Source organism: Cucurbita pepo, chromosome LG04 (genome assembly GCF_002806865.2).
Source record: "Cucurbita pepo subsp. pepo cultivar mu-cu-16 chromosome LG04, ASM280686v2, whole genome shotgun sequence".
In the NCBI taxonomy this organism is placed as follows: Eukaryota; Viridiplantae; Streptophyta; class Magnoliopsida; order Cucurbitales; family Cucurbitaceae; genus Cucurbita; species Cucurbita pepo.
In genome coordinates, this window is record NC_036641.1 from 1011759 (window position 1) to 1028927 (window position 17169).

General features: G+C 37.0%; 4 protein-coding genes across 6 annotated transcripts in view; 2 read left to right on the top strand and 2 right to left on the bottom strand.

Moving 5' to 3' along the window:
* LOC111793057 (V-type proton ATPase subunit a3-like) overlaps nucleotides 1-2150 on the top strand; it is a 15904-nt gene extending 13754 nt beyond the window's left edge. The window contains exons 14-18 of the mRNA XM_023674759.1: nucleotides 315-498; nucleotides 582-665; nucleotides 784-977; nucleotides 1346-1405; nucleotides 1634-2150. Of these exons, the coding sequence (XP_023530527.1) occupies nucleotides 315-498; nucleotides 582-665; nucleotides 784-977; nucleotides 1346-1405; nucleotides 1634-1838 (727 nt within the window). The 3' untranslated portion in view covers nucleotides 1839-2150. The remainder of the gene's footprint in view (nucleotides 1-314; nucleotides 499-581; nucleotides 666-783; nucleotides 978-1345; nucleotides 1406-1633) is intronic.
* Nucleotides 2151-3191: 1041 nt separating this feature from the next.
* LOC111793673 (probable cysteine protease RD19B) lies at nucleotides 3192-5551 on the bottom strand. The gene is made up of 4 exons (XM_023675663.1): nucleotides 5049-5551; nucleotides 4654-4773; nucleotides 3797-4043; nucleotides 3192-3634 (listed from the first exon to the last, which is right to left on the bottom strand). Exons 1-4 carry the CDS (start codon nucleotides 5517-5519, stop codon nucleotides 3345-3347), a joined length of 1128 nt encoding a protein of 375 aa, XP_023531431.1. The 5' UTR covers nucleotides 5520-5551; the 3' UTR covers nucleotides 3192-3344.
* Nucleotides 5552-7541: 1990 nt separating this feature from the next.
* Nucleotides 7542-11716, top strand: LOC111792625 (purple acid phosphatase-like). Its single transcript, XM_023674150.1, has 8 exons — nucleotides 7542-8091; nucleotides 8820-9020; nucleotides 9121-9232; nucleotides 9424-9653; nucleotides 9730-9868; nucleotides 10057-10277; nucleotides 11048-11169; nucleotides 11277-11716. The coding sequence occupies exons 1-8, from the start codon at nucleotides 7909-7911 to the stop codon at nucleotides 11476-11478; spliced, it is 1410 nt and encodes a 469-aa protein (XP_023529918.1). The 5' UTR covers nucleotides 7542-7908; the 3' UTR covers nucleotides 11479-11716.
* Nucleotides 11717-12680: 964 nt separating this feature from the next.
* Nucleotides 12681-16373, bottom strand: LOC111792237 (chromatin remodeling protein EBS-like). Of its 3 annotated transcripts, XM_023673592.1 has the most exons (6): nucleotides 16242-16373; nucleotides 16055-16143; nucleotides 15589-15934; nucleotides 15110-15178; nucleotides 13418-13553; nucleotides 12681-12948 (listed from the first exon to the last, which is right to left on the bottom strand). In XM_023673592.1, exons 1-6 carry the CDS (start codon nucleotides 16307-16309, stop codon nucleotides 12922-12924), a joined length of 735 nt encoding a protein of 244 aa, XP_023529360.1. In that variant the 5' UTR covers nucleotides 16310-16373; the 3' UTR covers nucleotides 12681-12921. The 3 variants fall into 3 exon arrangements, with proteins under 3 accessions (XP_023529360.1, XP_023529358.1, XP_023529359.1); XM_023673590.1 differs by having other exon boundaries at nucleotides 16055-16371; XM_023673591.1 differs by lacking the exon at nucleotides 12681-12948 and having other exon boundaries at nucleotides 13473-13553; nucleotides 15101-15178; nucleotides 16055-16371.
* Nucleotides 16374-17169: the final 796 nt, after the last annotated feature.

Sequence of the window (17169 nt, forward strand, 5' to 3'; positions counted from 1 at the left end):
TTTTTTTTTTCTTTTTTCTTTTTTTTTGTATGAACCACTCTTTTTTTCTTCTTTTCTCTGACACGTTGACATATACATGTATATTGAACTTTGATGATGTTAGAATTTAAATTTTTTAACTTCGGTTAGAACCCCAATTAGCGCCGAACTGTGGAGTTAAGAGAATTCAACGTTCCCTTAAAAAAAAGTCTTCATTTGTTATATACAAACCGTTATATATATATATATATATCGTAAATAACGATTATTGTGAATAAATCGTCTGCTTTGCATTGTTTGTCAATATTGAATTGACTCATGCGTACACTTTTCAGGTTCCAATTTCTGCCACAGATGATATTTCTGAACAGCCTTTTCGGTTATCTTTCTCTTCTGATCATCATAAAGTGGTGCACTGGTTCAAAAGCTGATCTGTACCACGTAATGATATATATGTTTTTGGGCCCAACTGAAGATCTGGCTGAAAATCAGCTTTTTCCTGGGCAGAAAAATGTTCAGGTCTCGTCCTACTAATATTGATGTTCCTATGAACTGTTGGATTTATTTTTCTCATACGCTTCTTTTTTCCCTCCTGTTTCCAGATTGTGCTCCTCTTACTCGCCCTTATTGCCGTGCCATGGATGCTGCTTCCAAAGCCTTTTCTTTTGAAGAAACAGCACGAACAGGTCTGCTTTGGATTCTCTTTACTGGTCCTACTTGTGTGTGTGTGTGTGTGTGTAGGTCGGTGGAGATCCTTTGTTATGTTTGACTAGGTTCTTTATCTGACAATCATGTTTCTTTCAGAGGTTCCAAGGCCAGTCTTATGCGCCACTTCCAAGTGCTGATGATTCCCTTGAGTTGGACTCGCATCATGATTCACATGGTCACGAGGAGTTCGAGTTCAGTGAGGTTTTTGTGCATCAGCTTATACATACCATTGAATTTGTGCTTGGAGCAGTGTCAAATACAGCCTCCTATCTTCGTCTATGGGCTTTAAGGTATGTAAATCAAGCGGTATCCATTTTCATTTTCTTGGTTACGTATTTGGCATTGCCATTCTTTATCGATTGTTTTTTTTTTTTTTTTTCATGAACCACTATTTTTTTCTTCTTTTCTCTGACACATTGCCTTATACATGTAAATGGAACTTTGATGATGTTAGAATTTAAAATTTTTAACTTCTGTTAGAACCCCAATTAGCGCCACACGGTGGAGTTAAAGAGAATTCTATGTTCCCTTAAAAAAGAAGGAAAGTCTTCCTTTGTTAAATACGAACAGTGCAAAGTACTCATAATAATTTATTGCCTTCAACGGCCTGTTCGCTTTAAGGTTTGCTAATTTTAATTTTAATTTTTTTGTTTTCCAGTCTTGCACACTCGGAGTTGTCAAGTGTGTTCTATGACAAGGTTCTCGTTCTATCTGCAGGGTACGTAATTATTCTTCGTGTTAACGTCTTTTCCTTTAAGTTGTTCTGCATTATAGACTAGGGGATTAAGAGAATTGACCTATTGTCACATCTAAATCGGTAGCCTGCATTATATACCTGCTGTGCTTTTAGACCATTCTCTATAATCCCTCTAAGTTGGTGGTAGTGGATAGTTAATTACAATGGTTGAACAAAACAAAACAGTAACAAAAAATTTCATTTCCTCAGGTTCAACAACGTTATAATCTTAATAGTAGGCATTATCGTTTTTATTTTTGCTACCGTGGGTGTGTTGCTATTAATGGAGACTCTAAGTGCCTTCCTTCATGCACTGCGTCTTCATTGGGTCGAGTTTCAAAACAAGTTCTACGAGGGAGACGGTTACAAATTCAATCCTTTCTCATTTGCATTGCTTGACGAAGATGATGAATAATCTTCGATTGGATATGAAGCCATGAGAGCTCTGTTTTGGTTTGTGCACAGAAGTGGTTTGTATTCATTTTTTTCAATCTAAAGATGGCATGGTAATTGTCATCGTCCTTTGTTAAGGAGTGCATGTGGTTTTGGCCTTTAGCACTTGCTTTTTTTCATTTCCTTGTGCTGCAAAAGGAAAATAATTGGCTTCTTAGATTGGCCTCTGCCTTTGTAAGTGGTAAAAGTAATGACCTAATGTAATAATAATCAAAGATACTGAATCATTTCTCTATATTTATATATATTTATGTCTGCGAATATTTATTTAGAAGAGCTGTGCTGGTTCAGTGCTAGTCTTCCTTGATTGATATGAACTTATTCTTAGATGTGGGTTTTGATTTTAATACACAAGTTCATGAGTTGTGGATAATTTTGCTTTCTTTAATCCTTTTTTGAAGTGAAATCGAGCACAAGTATCTCATTTAAATGAAATTCTAAGTGAAAAAAAGGTTTTGAAGATCTTTTCAACTGATTGCTCTTTTGGATTCTTTGGTATGAAAGGAATGAACAGATTTTCAATGATCAGCATTCCATCTTTGATGCTTTTAATGCTCTTTATGTGGTGTAAAAGCATTAACATCTGTTTAGATCTTTTAATCTTCTCTTTTTTAATAATGAATTAGCAAGCTTTGTTGAAAAGTTTTCACTTTTTAATTTCATTCATCAATAAAATAATGTCTTTGGACTATTGAAAAGTTTATTCTAACTTAGAACTTCAAACAAAAGGTGATTGCTTTGTTGTTAGTTGTTTACATATATCGGCAATGTGACTTAATTTGTGTATTAATTCTATGATGTGTATGTGTATTGAAGGCATATAGTTTGTTTGAGTTAGGTATTGAGTAATGTCAAGGATTGAAAGGTGAATTTTTTTTTTTGTGAGCGTCACCAAGTTTAGAGTCGGGTGATTATGATGTTTGTGAACTAAAGAGCTTTCGTGTGAGTGATTATGATGTTTGTGAACTAAAGAGCTTTCGTGTGAATGAACGTTATCGAACTAGAGAGCTTTTGTGTGAATGAACGCTATCGAACTAGAGGGCTTTTGTGTAAATGAATGTGTTATCGTATTAGAGAGCATTTGTGTGAACAAACGTCAACAAACTGGAGAGCTTTTGTGTGAATAAACATTATCAAATTAGAGAGCTTTTGTGTGAATCAACATTATCAAATTAGAGAACTTTTGTGTGAATCAACATTATCGAATCAACATTATCAAATTAGAGAGCTTTGGTGTGAATTAAAAGTTATTGAATTTTGGCTTCTTGGCACATTCTCGCCAAGAAGAACAACAATAATGAATAAAAACAATATACACTTTAACTTTGTGTCTTATTTTTTTGTTGGGTTTATTGGTGTAATAACAAACATATATGCATAGGCTGTAGCTGATAATAAGTGCATCAGCCTTGAACGTAGCTTTTAGAATTCACAGTTTCATGAACTTGGATCCTCCTCCCATCTCCATCTACTCAGCTTGTGCTGGAATGGGAGTCTGAACTGCTGCAACAGTTGACACCAAGGAATCAACTCCACAGATATTCCTACCTTTGCAAATCCTGTAGTACCCATTTTCTCCCCAATTTGGTCCCCAAGAGTTCTTGATGATCCAATAGTCCCTGTCTCTCATTCTGATGGGAGCATACCCAGCTGAGCCATAACCCACCAGCAAAACTCCATGATCCAACCGCTTTGAACATATGAATGGACATGATACTCCTCCTATGTATGTCTGCATGAACACCGCATTGATAGCAACTGCATTGGGTAAAAAACAAAACTTCTATCAGCTGCTAGTGACCCGTTTGATATTAGAAGTTCAGGAGATTTGGAGTCCTTGTTCGTTAAGATTTTGAAACGATTTTTGTTCCAACAAAGCAAAGAAACTCAATTTTCGTTTGAAGATGAAAGGGTATTTACTTGCAAGTGGGCCATTTTTCACCAGATTTGCAGCAATTTGATCCTCATCAAGTGAAACAACGCTGAAATTGGCAACTGATGCAGCAATCTTGGACCTGTCAAATTTACAGGTTTCACGATCGATTCCAGTATAGGGATAATCTTGCTCCCTCATCAGACCTCCAACTTTTAGTGTGTATTCAAGTGCACTATTCATCAGGCCACCATTGCAACCAGAATCACAGGATCCAGCTTCCTCTGAATCACACTGCAGAATACACAAGATATATCCATAACTTGGAAATGCAATCATCATCGGTAGAAGAAAATATTGTTCCAATTATCACGGAGATGTTCCAATTCATCCCACAACAATTCAAGCACACAGTTGCTAAGTATAGTCATAAAATATATCAGTGGCAATAATATATGAAAGTTACAACTCTTATAAAGTAGTAAAAAAGAAAAATATTTGTGTTTCCTTTAGGCCTAAGATTTTTTTTTGCAATTCTATACCATGTTTAGATTATGTTTAAAATCATTCAAGCTTGTTTGATATAATCAATCTTACTTGTGGAGTGATCTTGTTTGGGAATGATTCGAATCTAAGACTAAGTGTGGTTTGAAATTGATTTTCTATTAAATGCTTCTTTTTTTTCTTCAAAAAAATGGACCTAACCCAAGACAACAATGAATGTAACCACGAGAAAAATCGAAGGAAATATCATGGGTTGATTAAGCATCCTGACATCCACAAGAAATTAATCACAACTTCAATTGAAATAAAGTTATTACATAGCTATCATGATCTATTTATAAGTGGGAATGATGAGAACAGAGCAATTACACAGCTATTTGAAACAGAGAAGGAAACAAACCTCGTGATCACAATCTACAAGCTGCTGTTCGCTCAAGCTAACAAGTTCTCCTGTGGCAAGGAAATTAGCACCTTCAAGGGCACCGGTTGTACTGAAACTCCAGCAGGATCCGCAAGTTCCCTGATCCAATATACATGTTCATAGTTAAACTTCAACAAACCAAAATGGAAGGATAGCAGCTAATTGTAATGCCATTAATATATGGCGTAAGAACTAAGGATCAAAACACACGCAAAAAGCATTTCTGATTAACAATCGTCCTTCAATCTTCCACAGATAAAAATTTGTTTACCAACAAAAATTAAGGAAAAAGAACAAACAAGACTCAAATCACATCTAGAACTCGAAAGATTGCGATTAAACAAGGGAAATGAGGTGAAAAAATAGCACGAAACCTGATTTTTCACAGGAGTTACAGCACCACGTTCTCTCCAATCAAAATCACCCGGAAGATTCTCCGTAGGGAGAATCGGAGCCTGATTGGCATCTAGAGGAAGTTTAAGACGGTGACCTCGTAGCCCTAGAAAGGTTTTCTGAAACTCAGAAACGGTCAAATCAGAGAACTGAGTGACGCCATGAATAGCGGATGGATCAAAAGACTGATGGCGGAGCGCTCGTCGCATATTAGCCTTGAAGATCCTGAACCTGCGATTGTGCTCTTCCTCAGTAGCATACGATTTTCCGAATTTTCGCTTGAAGAGCAAAAAGTGGTGCTCCGCTTGAAGCGGGAGATTATTGGATTCGCCGTCGTCAATAACTTGACGAATCAGCGGACTGACGGAATACGTCGAGGCCAAAGATTCCGATGAGCAGAGGACGGCGGCGGCGGCGATGACGACGGAAAACAACAAGAAACTCCGATCCATGATTAAAGGCAAATTACCAAGGGCTTCACGGTGGCTCTAAGGTGCTTTAAAGCGGGAGAATTAAGGGTAATACAATATCTATTTTTGTAAATGGATAATTCAAAATATTATGAACTGCGAATATTGACCGTAGATTTACAATATCTTGTGGGCCCCACAACTTAACGGTATAGATTGCTTTAACGTGGCGGCGGAGTTCCCGCCATTTTCAGTTAGTTAGTTAAAAATATGTGGTGGCCGTTGGAGTTATTTTTTCCCACCCTATATTTAATTCTAATTCTAATTTTGGTCCCCTTTTTTTTTAAGAATTATAATTTTACTTTGAAGTCCCTCAACTTTTTTAAAAAAATTAAATAAATATTTTGAATCTGAATTTTAAAATATTTATTTTAATTGTAAATACTTTATCAAAATACTCTAATTATCATATTTAAAATCAATAATAAATGAAGACAAACTCAAAAATATTTAATAAATACATTTTGTTTAGTTTGGGTTCCGTTAAACTTTTTAAAAAATAAAAAAAATTTGTTTGGTTTGCCGGTTGACATTTTACGTGAAGAAAGAAAGATGAATTACTGATAGTGAACGAACTTCACTCCTCTCCGGTCTCATGCCCAAGCTCCTTTTCTTTCCTTTTCCTTCTGGAACGGTAAACAAGGTCTCACTGCTTGCTTCGCACCTTTCCTCTTCATTCTCCTTAACTCGATAACTTCCTTTTCTCCTATTTATTCATTCGAGTTAACTGTCAGACTCAACGAAAGGAGGATAGTAGAATTTAAGGAAGGGAAAGAAGGTAGACTAAAGATGCAGACTGAGCGAAACAAGAGCCTGATGCTTTGAGCTTTCGAGCAGACCTGTCACTGTAAGTCAGGGAATTTGAGACCTTGTGACCTCTATGGCATTCCTGACACATTTTCTCGTATTCGTCTGATAATTGAAGAAAGCTCCAAGACCTTCGGGTCAAAGCTCCAACCTCTGTGCACCTGGAATAGAAGGAATCCAACCCAAATATAAGGTTAGAATAGAAGCCAACTTAATCCCTATAAAAAATTCAGAATATTTGACGTTTGTAACTAATGTTAATGATGTTGTAACTGATAAATATTTGATATTTGAACTTATTTTTTAAATAATTAAAAAAAAACAACAACCAGAGTCATTTTTTAAGCTATATAAAGACATCTATGTTGTATTTGTAAAACAGACTTCAAAAACCAGTTAACATTTGTGTTTGCTCCAATGACTAAGTATCTTTGCAATTCTATATAGTTTAAATTGTTTGTTTAGAATCATTCGAGCTTGACATATCAATTTTACTTGTGGAGTAATTCGAATCTCAAAGGTCTTTCGATTTTGTCTTATGGATTATTTTAAATACTCGCCATTTTTCAAAAAGATTTTAAGATTGTGATTTAAGAGTAACGAGTAGACGAACAAGTCGATTATGGAGAAACTCTGGAGATATCTCAAATAATTTATCAGCATCAATATCTTATTTTTTTCGCTGTCAAATATATTGTTAAATTACATGATTGGAAGATACGGGAGCGAGACCCTCAATAACATCGAGTGATCAAATATGCAATTCTATTTGTGAAAATTTTCGAGTAACCCTGCAAAGGTGGGCGTTTAGGGTTTGCCATGATAGCTGTGTCGATCGAAGTGGATGCTGGAGTGAGACCTTCCATGACATCGAACGATCAAATATGTAATTCTATCTACACGGATCTTTGAGAAGCTCTGCAAAAGTGAGCGTTTAGTATTTGGTAGGAGAATAGTAATAGAAAAATNATCGAAGCGGATGATGAACCCTTGACCAAGAAACTAATTTTAAGATCATCAAAATTTTTTATTTTAATTATGGAAGATTCTTTCTTTAAATTCAATGAACAAAGTAAAGCCAAATTATGATCCCTAGTATGAATAATATGAATGGATAAGAACTTTGAATTAACAAATTATAAATTCAACTCCGAATCGATGGGACCCCATTTGGACAACCGCCTCTGAGACGGAGAAGTAAGCGCGAGACGAGAACGACGTGAAGGTAAAAATGAAATATGGGAATGAAAAGGAATGATCCTTCGTTCGATCAAATTCGATGGAATCAAAGGCATCCACGAAGTCAAATGGGAATATGCCGTCATGGGTCTCTCGAGTTTCTCAAATATGAACATTCGGTGATCGCATCCAACTATTTCAGAGTGGACTTTGCTGCGGAGAACGACTGAGCATTGACTTATCTTTAGAGGTTTTCAAATTTTTTGTGTTATTTTGATGATATTTTGCTCGGATTTATTGGGGGGAGGGTTCTTGAAGAGTGGTGGTTTGTTTTGACTTTCTGAGATTGAGATTTGGGAATCGCCATTAGAACAGAGAGGTGAGGATGAGAGTTGTGGATTTTTCGTTTTCTGCTTCTTTTGCTGTTTTGATTCTTGTTTTGAATGGCGTGGAGGTCTGTAATGGCGGCGAAACAAGTCGGTTTGTGAGGAATGTTGAGAAAACTGTGGATATGCCTCTTGACAGTGATGTTTTTGCTCTGCCTCCTGGTTATAATGCTCCTCAGCAGGTCTCTTTTTCCTTAAATTTCAACTTCATTTCTTCTTCTTTCTCTGTTAAACTTGTTGCAACTTGTCGTGAAGATCTATATGGTTTGTATTCTTGTTTATTTTGGTTATTGACTCTCATTTAGTTCATAACTATTTTGATTCATATAAACGGTTGTCTACGGTTGTCTAGGATGATTGAGTATTGAGTTTGATTGAGTTTGAATATGGGAAGAACTTTGTTGAGAGACTTTGTCGTGTGAAAGTGTGAGATATACACTTCGATTATCGAGATTGATTGCTACTCGTGGATGTAGGGAAATTTCTTCTCTCCAAACCACGTAAATCTTTGTATCTCTTTGTTTAGTTTCTGTTTGTGGGTATATGAGTACGAACGATCTTACTTCCGCTTACGCTACAACAAAACTATCATTAAACTCTTTAAGTGTAGGCTGACTGGTTATGGTATAGTTCTAGTCTTTTGTTCATACTCTTAAGGCCAGTGGACATGAAAATTAATACCATATACAACAAGTGAGTATCAATGTGGTGATCCATAGCTTTGAATATAGGATTTCTGAGTCTGATATCTAGTAAACTACCTTAGACTTTGGTGTATTTGAACTCTTGAGCTATTCCATTTGAAGTTTGATCTTGAATGTCTTTGAGGATCTAATGACTGCCTGTGGGCTACAATTTTAGCCTCTTTTTCCCACTTCTGGTTTGTTATTGGATGTTTTGATCGTTGAAGGTTCATATCACCCAAGGAGATCATGAAGGGAAGGCAGTGATTGTTTCATGGGTGACTCCAAATGAAGCAGGATCAAATAAAGTATTGTATTGGAGTGAGAACAGCAAGCTTAAGAAACATGCTTTTGGAAAAGTATATACTTATAAGTTCTATAACTACACTTCTGGCTACATTCATCACTGCACCATTTCAAACTTGAAGGTACAGATAATTCAATTCAATCTACATTACTTGTCAAGATCAAGGCAACTCTTGTTCTTCTCTTTAGGATTTCTGAATTCTCTAACTTATCTTTTGGCAGTACAACACCAAATACTTCTATGAAGTGGGAATTGGGTACTCTCCGAGAATGTTCTGGTTCGTCACTCCTCCAGAAGTCGGTCCGGATGTCCCCTATACGTTTGGTCTCATCGGTGAGTTAATTGCTCATGCCATAGTTGTCTGTTTGTTGTTCCTAGAAGCTAGCTGAAATGTTCCTTCCACTAGAATTCTAGCTTAGCTATCTGATACTTTAAGCGTTGTTGGGATCGTTTTTTTAACGCCTTGTCGATTTGGTTGCTCCGACTTGTATGTTCAATGTCGTGGTGTTTAACGTCGTTTGCAGGGGATCTTGGCCAGAGTTTTGATTCGAATATAACGTTGACTCATTATGAACAAAATCCACATAAAGGGAAAACAGTTTTGTTTGTGGGGGATCTATCTTATGCTGATAACTATCCATTTCATGATAATGTAAGATGGGATACATGGGGAAGATTCACAGAGAGAAGCACTGCATATCAGCCTTGGATATGGACCGCAGGAAATCATGAAATTGATTTTGTCCCTGAAATTGTAAGTATGCAAATGGCTCAAATGAGGTTTCCTACATAAAAGTATGATATGTTTGACAAGCATGTTTCTTTTGCAGGGCGAAACCGAGCCGTTCAAGCCATATACGAACCGTTATCACGTCCCTTATAAAGCCTCTGAGAGCACAGCTCCGTTTTGGTACTCGATCAAAAGAGGTCCTTCGTACATCATAGTCTTGGCTTCCTATTCAGCTTATGGTAAACACTTCCTTTAGTTTTATCAGCATTCTCCTTTATCAGCACTTCCTAAGGTATTAAAAAAGAAAATACAAGGGCATGTAAAAAAATAAGCCCCGCCCCACGAAAGAATGTCCGAAAAACGACATAAAGAGAGTCGAATCCAACAAAATCAAGCCAACATTTGTTCCATTTGATAATGTTTCTAGGTAAATACACTCCTCAATACAAATGGCTTGAAATGGAGTTCCCAAAAGTGAACAGAAGCGAAACACCATGGTTGATTGTTCTGATGCATTCTCCATGGTACAACAGCTACAACTATCATTACATGGAAGGAGAAACTATGCGAGTAATGTACGAGTCATGGTTCGTAAAATACAAAGTCGATGTCGTCTTTGCTGGCCATGTCCATGCCTATGAAAGATCTGTAAGCACTTCCTCTTCTTAACATTCCTTTCCAATCCTACCACTGTTGCCTGTCATAATTTGTATGTTTGAGAGGAGTAAGACTCAAAGGATTTGTTCAAGTCTATTCTTTATGTTTGGTTTTATGGAAATCGTTCCAATTTTCTTTGTGAGATCCCACATTGGTTGGGGAGGAGAACGAAATATTATTTATAAGGGTGTGGAAACCTCACTCTAGCATACGTGTTTTAAAAGCCTTGAAGGGAAGCCTGAAAGGGAAAGCCCAAAAAAGAGGACAATATCTGATAGTGGTGGGCTTGAACCGTTACAAATGGTATCAGAGCTATACACCGGGTGATGTGCTATCAAGGAGGCTGAGCCCCAAAGGGGGTGGACACGAGGTGTGTGCCAACAAAAACGTTGGGTCCCGAAGGGGGATGAATTGGGGAGTCCCACATCGATTGGAGAAGGGAACGAGTGTCAGTGAGGACGTTGGACCTTGAAGGGGGGTGGATTGTGAGATTCTACATCGGTTGGGGAGGAGAACGAAGCATTCTTTATAAGGGTGTGGAAACCTCTCCCTAGCACACACACGTTTTGAAAACTTTGAGGGAAAGCCCGAAAGGGAAAACTCAAAGAGGACAAACTTCTGTAACGAGTGCAAGCTAGAATTTGAGGGAAAGCCCGAAAGGGAAAACTAACATGAACGAGTCGCAACTGAAGTTTTTTCATATCTTGTAAGATTTCGTTCGCCGTTCGTAACACAGAACAATTATCTTATGCTAAATACAGGAAAGGATTTCAAATATTGCATACAACATAGTGAATGGCCGTTGTGTTCCTGTGAAAGATCAATCTGCACCTGTATACATAACAATAGGTGATGGAGGAAACCTTGAAGGCCTAGCAACAAAGTAAACTTTCAATATCTCATTTTATATCCTACCAATGGATTCACAGTATAACTTGTTTCCTGCTTGTTCATATTATAAACCATAAACTCATTTGTTTCGTGATGCAGTATGACGGAGCCACAGCCTTCGTACTCGGTGTATCGTGAAGCAAGCTTCGGGCATGCCATATTTGATATCAAGAACCGAACTCATGCATATTTCAGTTGGAACAGGAACCACGATGGCTATGCAGTTGAAGCCGATTCTCTTTGGTTTTTCAACCGACACTGGTACCCGGTGGACGAGTTGTCGTCGAGTGAGAAGAAATGAACATTATTTGCAAGGACAAATGAGAAGACAACCATTTTTAATAGCTTTACCAGCAAATAATACTCATATCAGATGAGTTCAATGTGAAAAAACTTTGATTTCATTAGTGTGTGATAAGCCTATGGCATTGCTGCAACTGAACTGCTATCAGAACAATTAACAAGAAGGGAGCTTATTCTGGCAGTGTCAAAGCTTGAATTCTGTAACCTTTAGCTTTAGAATTCACTGTCGGGTTGAGTACGGGATTGACATTAAGAGTTTCTAATAGTGAAAACTACTTATTAAGTTTTATCGAACCATAGAGATGAACGGGTAACTTTTAAATTATCGAAATTATTGAAGTTCTATGGTATATTAAAGATTGAAGGGAAGCCAATAGAGAAAATTGTATAAATTGTATAAATGAGACATTTGACTTTCGTGTCTTTTGCTTGATCGATAAGTATCAACAATGGACCACAAATGAAATGAATGGGTGGAGTAGAGTGGTCGGTGCAGGAGGACCACTCTCGAGCTAGAATGGGTAGATGAAGTAAAATTGATCCCTGTTCATATACAAACTTTTCTAGTATGAAATGAACGACTTCAACTAATTTGAATAAATTCATTGTTCCAATTCATAGATAAAATAAATTGATAACTCAAATACTTATAACCCACCAAGCAAAATCGGTAGTTTCTTGGTTTGATCAACTGAGGAAAAGTTCCATTAAAGAGCACTTCCACTTAACGAACAAGTAAACACACTTCTTTTAATATAATGCATTGATTGATTGATTACATAATTGGTCAACTAGATATAGTTGAAGCTAATGATCGATAGGGAGGGTGACATGGGGTTTATGTCGTAGTACCATCCCGACCAAATACGGAAAAATTTATCATCTTTGAAACTTCATCTTGCTATCTACATTTTGATCTCCCATGTCACTTTACAAGTATTTTAGTAAATTTTCGATACAAACGAGGCTAAGCATCCTCACAATGAAGAGACTAACCCATCTTTAAAAAATACATAAGCTACTCTTCACCGTTTTGAGATGAAACTTCAAGTTTATCTCATATAGCATAAAAAAAAACTCAAATAAATAATCGATCGAAAATTGAGAGCCAAGAATGGCGAACCTAGAGGGTATTTTCGAGAACCAAGAATGGTGAACCGAGAGGAGATACCCTCTTGAGGAGCATGTTGAAGATTTCACATCGAACAAATGAAGAGACCTCACAATTTTTATAAGATACATGAGTTACTTTTCTCGTCATTGATAAAAGAACTTCAATACATTTCAAACCAGTCCCTCTTCTAGAAATGAATGTGGACACACACAGGAGGTAGTATTTACATGATCCTAAATCTATGCAGTTGTTCCAACTCATTAGGAATTTGGAAGCTCTGGTTCTTAACGACTCTAAGTCAATGTATTTTGTTTATTTACACTATCATCACCTCCGTCGTCGTTTCGAATCCACCTGCAACAACATTCGAACATATTATTCATCATAATACGACCATCTTTTCGTAACAAAAACCAACCACTATTCGTCACGCTAAAGATTACCACAATACAAGTCTAATCAAAATGAAATGAAAGCTTGAACCAAGCCTACCAGTAACACTTCCATGTTCAAAAGGTCTCCAAGTTTTTCTTTTCTTTTTGTGAATGTTTGAGCCAACTTGGGCACATTTTGACTACTCCCATAACATCACTATCGAACCTTAATAATACATTTGGTTGCCATTAAAATGAGGAGGAGATACCTAAGAGAAGAATCAACTTCAACCAAAAACTAAAAAAGAATGTGCATGATATGATTGTCACCTGCTACCTTAAGGCTCACTAAAACAAGATGGAACTAGATTATGCAGTTTGATCAAAACAAACAATCCAAACAGTGACATTCAACAAAGGGCATTTATATTCAGCAGCTTTACAAATACCTTTGTCTCTGCAATTTTAGATGTAGACTGTGAATTCTGCAACTTCTTTTGACCCTCTGGAGAACAACTTTCACAGAAGAAGTGGTCAAGTTTTTTAGCTTTTTCTGCAGACATTTCTATACAAGCAGGATGAAACCTAAATCAAGAATATCATCCACTTTAAGATTCAGATTTTATGCTATAAAGCCATACATCGAGCGAATGATTCACAAAGTATCTTAGCAAAGCAGACATCAAAGGTAATCAATTAAACACTTCCAATTAATGTAAAGTTCAACTAAGCTACAGCTATTGAACAAAAGGTATAATTTACATGATTTGAGTGCTACACAAAAAACATTGTAAATGAACTTGACTATATGGGTTTCCTTGTCAATAAAATCCTGTCGTTGCTTTCCAACCAAAGATTATAGGAACATTAAATTCCATAAGAATGAGGTAGTAGTACGTTGAAGCCAAGGGATTCCCTTTTTCCTTGTTCAAGGGGTTGCCAACGAGGGATGACTTCAAAGAATCCAAATATAGATGATTCCTAAACCTAGAAGCTTGGAGGACATCTCCAATGAAAGAGATTTCTCATTAAGAAAATGAAAAGAATCACACCCAAAAGCAGGCCAAAAAGCCTCTATCTACTAATTTTATGGAAAGCATCCTAGTGTAGTTACAAAAGGGTCCTAAAGTACGCTAATTGGATGTTGTAATTAAAATGAGATTACAAGTGATTCATAATTCAATGAACCAGTTTCCGTCAAGAATACATTCATATCTAACCATGTATTTTATGTTCGACTTTAATGTCATCCTTCACTACTGTAACAGCTCAAGCCCACTGTTAGCAGATATTATCCTATTTAGGCTTTCCCTTCTCAGCTTTCCCTTCTCAGCTTCCCCTTAAGGTTTTAAAACGCATCTGGTAGGGAGAGGTTTCTACACCCTTATAAGGAATGTTTCGTTCCCCTCTCCAATCGATGTGGGGTCTCACAATCCACCCCCCTTGGGGGCCAACATTCTTGCTGGCACACCGCCCAATGTCTGGCTCTAATACCATTTGTAACAGCCCAAGTTCACTGCTAGCAGATATTGTCCTCTTTGCGCTTTCCCTTCTGGACTTCCCCTCAAGGTTTTAAAACGCGTATGGTAGGGAGAGACTTTCACGCCCTTATAAGGAATGTTTCGCTCCCCTCTCCAACCGATGTGGGATCTCACAACTACAAAGTATGTTTTTCTCTTATGTGAAGCATTTCTGGACTCCGGGTAACATTTTATGCAAACCACCTGAATCCTAGAAGCCAAAGCTCAACACTTCAGAGAGCATCCAGAGTTTTTTTTATCTAATCTCCTTGTGTCGATCAAAACTCTATTCTATTTTTTACTCCATCTCTATTAAAAAAGAAATGAAGAGAAAAGAAAGAAAGAAACAAACCGAGCCACATATCTGGGGTAGATATAATGTTTATACAAGGACCCAGAAACCAAGATAGGTTACTTCTCATTTATGATTTGAAAGAAAGAATGTACATTATTACAATTCTAGATAAATTCACGTCAATTTGTTTTACTGCAATTATGCTTCTATTCCATAGGCTCCAAATTACAGAAGATACACAAGCCAATATGAACAATAAATACGTTCATAAGCACATAAGCTAAGGCTGCAAAAGAAACCAATAGCATAATACACACCCAGCTTACCAATCACTGCATCTCTCGCACTGAACCATTAGGTCATCGGGATTATATGGCATCTCACATTTGCAATATCTGCAACATAAAATCAAGTGAAATTTTGCACCAGAAGAAACGGGTAAAGCTATGCAAAAAGGAAATTCATGAGCTTAAATGACATGTAATGCTATACATAAAACGGTTAAAAAGAAGGGAATGCTGGACAGATTTGATCTTCAAATAGCAATAAGAATATCAATTGAAAGAGCTTTTGGTACTTGAATTCATGAACTGTATAAGAGTTATGAACTGAAAACCAAGACAATCAATGCTGGAACCACAATGCAGCTAAACTAGTAAAACTTTGCTAAAGAAATCTACAGAAACCAATTTCTTCCCATGTCAAGTGACTCAAGTAAAATCAGAGTGATCAAATTCAGGAGTAAAGAATGTAAAGAACACAAACAGAATATCTAAACCAACAATTGAATTAAAAAGAAACTCACACAGCCACTCGATCGGGAGTGAAAGCCCCAGTAGCGGAATTATAGTCGAAACGGGAAAAATAGTCCTCATTCCCAACAGCATCAAGCTTGGTATAATTCTTAAATGTATGCACCGTACACTTTCCCTCGATGGTATCTGCACTTTGAACGTCGTAATGGTCGGAGAGAAACAACTCCTTCGAGCCATGAAACTGTCTCCGACCCCCAATCGATTCCTCCGGCCGGTAATACCAGCGAACATGGACCTTCACATTAGCCCCGCGAGAATCCGCCTCAATCTTCTCAATCTTGGCCACATACGACGGTTTCGAGGGTTCAGAGGGCCTCATAAGCACGCAATCGCCGGCTAAGAAGAACAAAAACCCGTAAAATTCCGGAAGATCAGACACAGACGGGAAAACGGAATCATCTGAAAGATTCCAACAAAAAAAGGAGAAGATAAAGAGGAGGCAGTGGATTGTTTTACCTTTAATGGTTTTGTTGATGCGTTTGACAGTGTAGGAATCTAGGGTTTGCCTCGGAGCCTTGGGTTTGGCCATCAAAAGCGAGCCCTGGAATTAGAAGTTGGAAGAGGAAATGGAGAGAAGTTGGAGAGGAATTAATGGAAGGCAGAGAGAAAAGGTGAAGGAGAAGAGAGAAGTTGGCCGGAAAATGAATCGCCGGAGTTCAGCTGAGGAAAATGTCCGGCGGAGGAGTGGATCTGCTGGTCACGTGGCGGCATATGCCAAGGCCAAAACTTTACTTCCAGACGCTGGACAAAATCAACACTGATTGGCGCACATTATTATTACTCTTTTTTTTTTCCCCTTTTTTATTTTCACCTCAAAATTAAAACCAAATTTTGTTTTAAAAAATAAAACAATAATAATAATTATAATTTAATAAAAATATCCCTAAATTTATACTTTATTTTTTAACCTCGGGAGCGAGGCTCCGTGGGGACTCGTATCAAATGAGGTTCGAAACTGGGAACTCCCATTTAAACGGGAAATGAAAAGAAATTTCTCTTCATTAACTAAACAGGGTCAGGGACGATAATTATATTTTTCATCCCCATCTCCATCTCGAACCTGCCTCAACTCACTTTTTCCGTCCCCTCTCTATTTCAACTCACTTTTTATTACTGATATCTACTCGCTGTCGACCTAATTAGTTGCAATAAAATAGAATTTGCAAGAAAAAGAATAAATTCACGTTCTTAATATTAGGTTACTTACGAGAAAATAGTGTAACTAAAAATGTATATTTTAAAATTAATAATAAATTCACGTCAATTAACTTTAACTTTAAGAGAACAAAATTAGGTTTCATTTATCAAACAGTATGTGTGCAAACTCTACTACAAGAACTTGGATCGATATTGTTCGATAAGCATGATGGGTGTATGACCAGCATCTCGTCTATGTGAGTGGGGATAAAATATGCTGGAAGAACTCGTGTTCGTATTCGAAGAACGTCAGATAAGAATATGTTAAAAATTTTGTCGTTCTTGTTTTGTAACTTAAATTTGTGTTTTAGCCACGTTTTATTAATGTTTTTTGAAATATAACGAAGTGAATAAGACATTATTACCATTTTAAG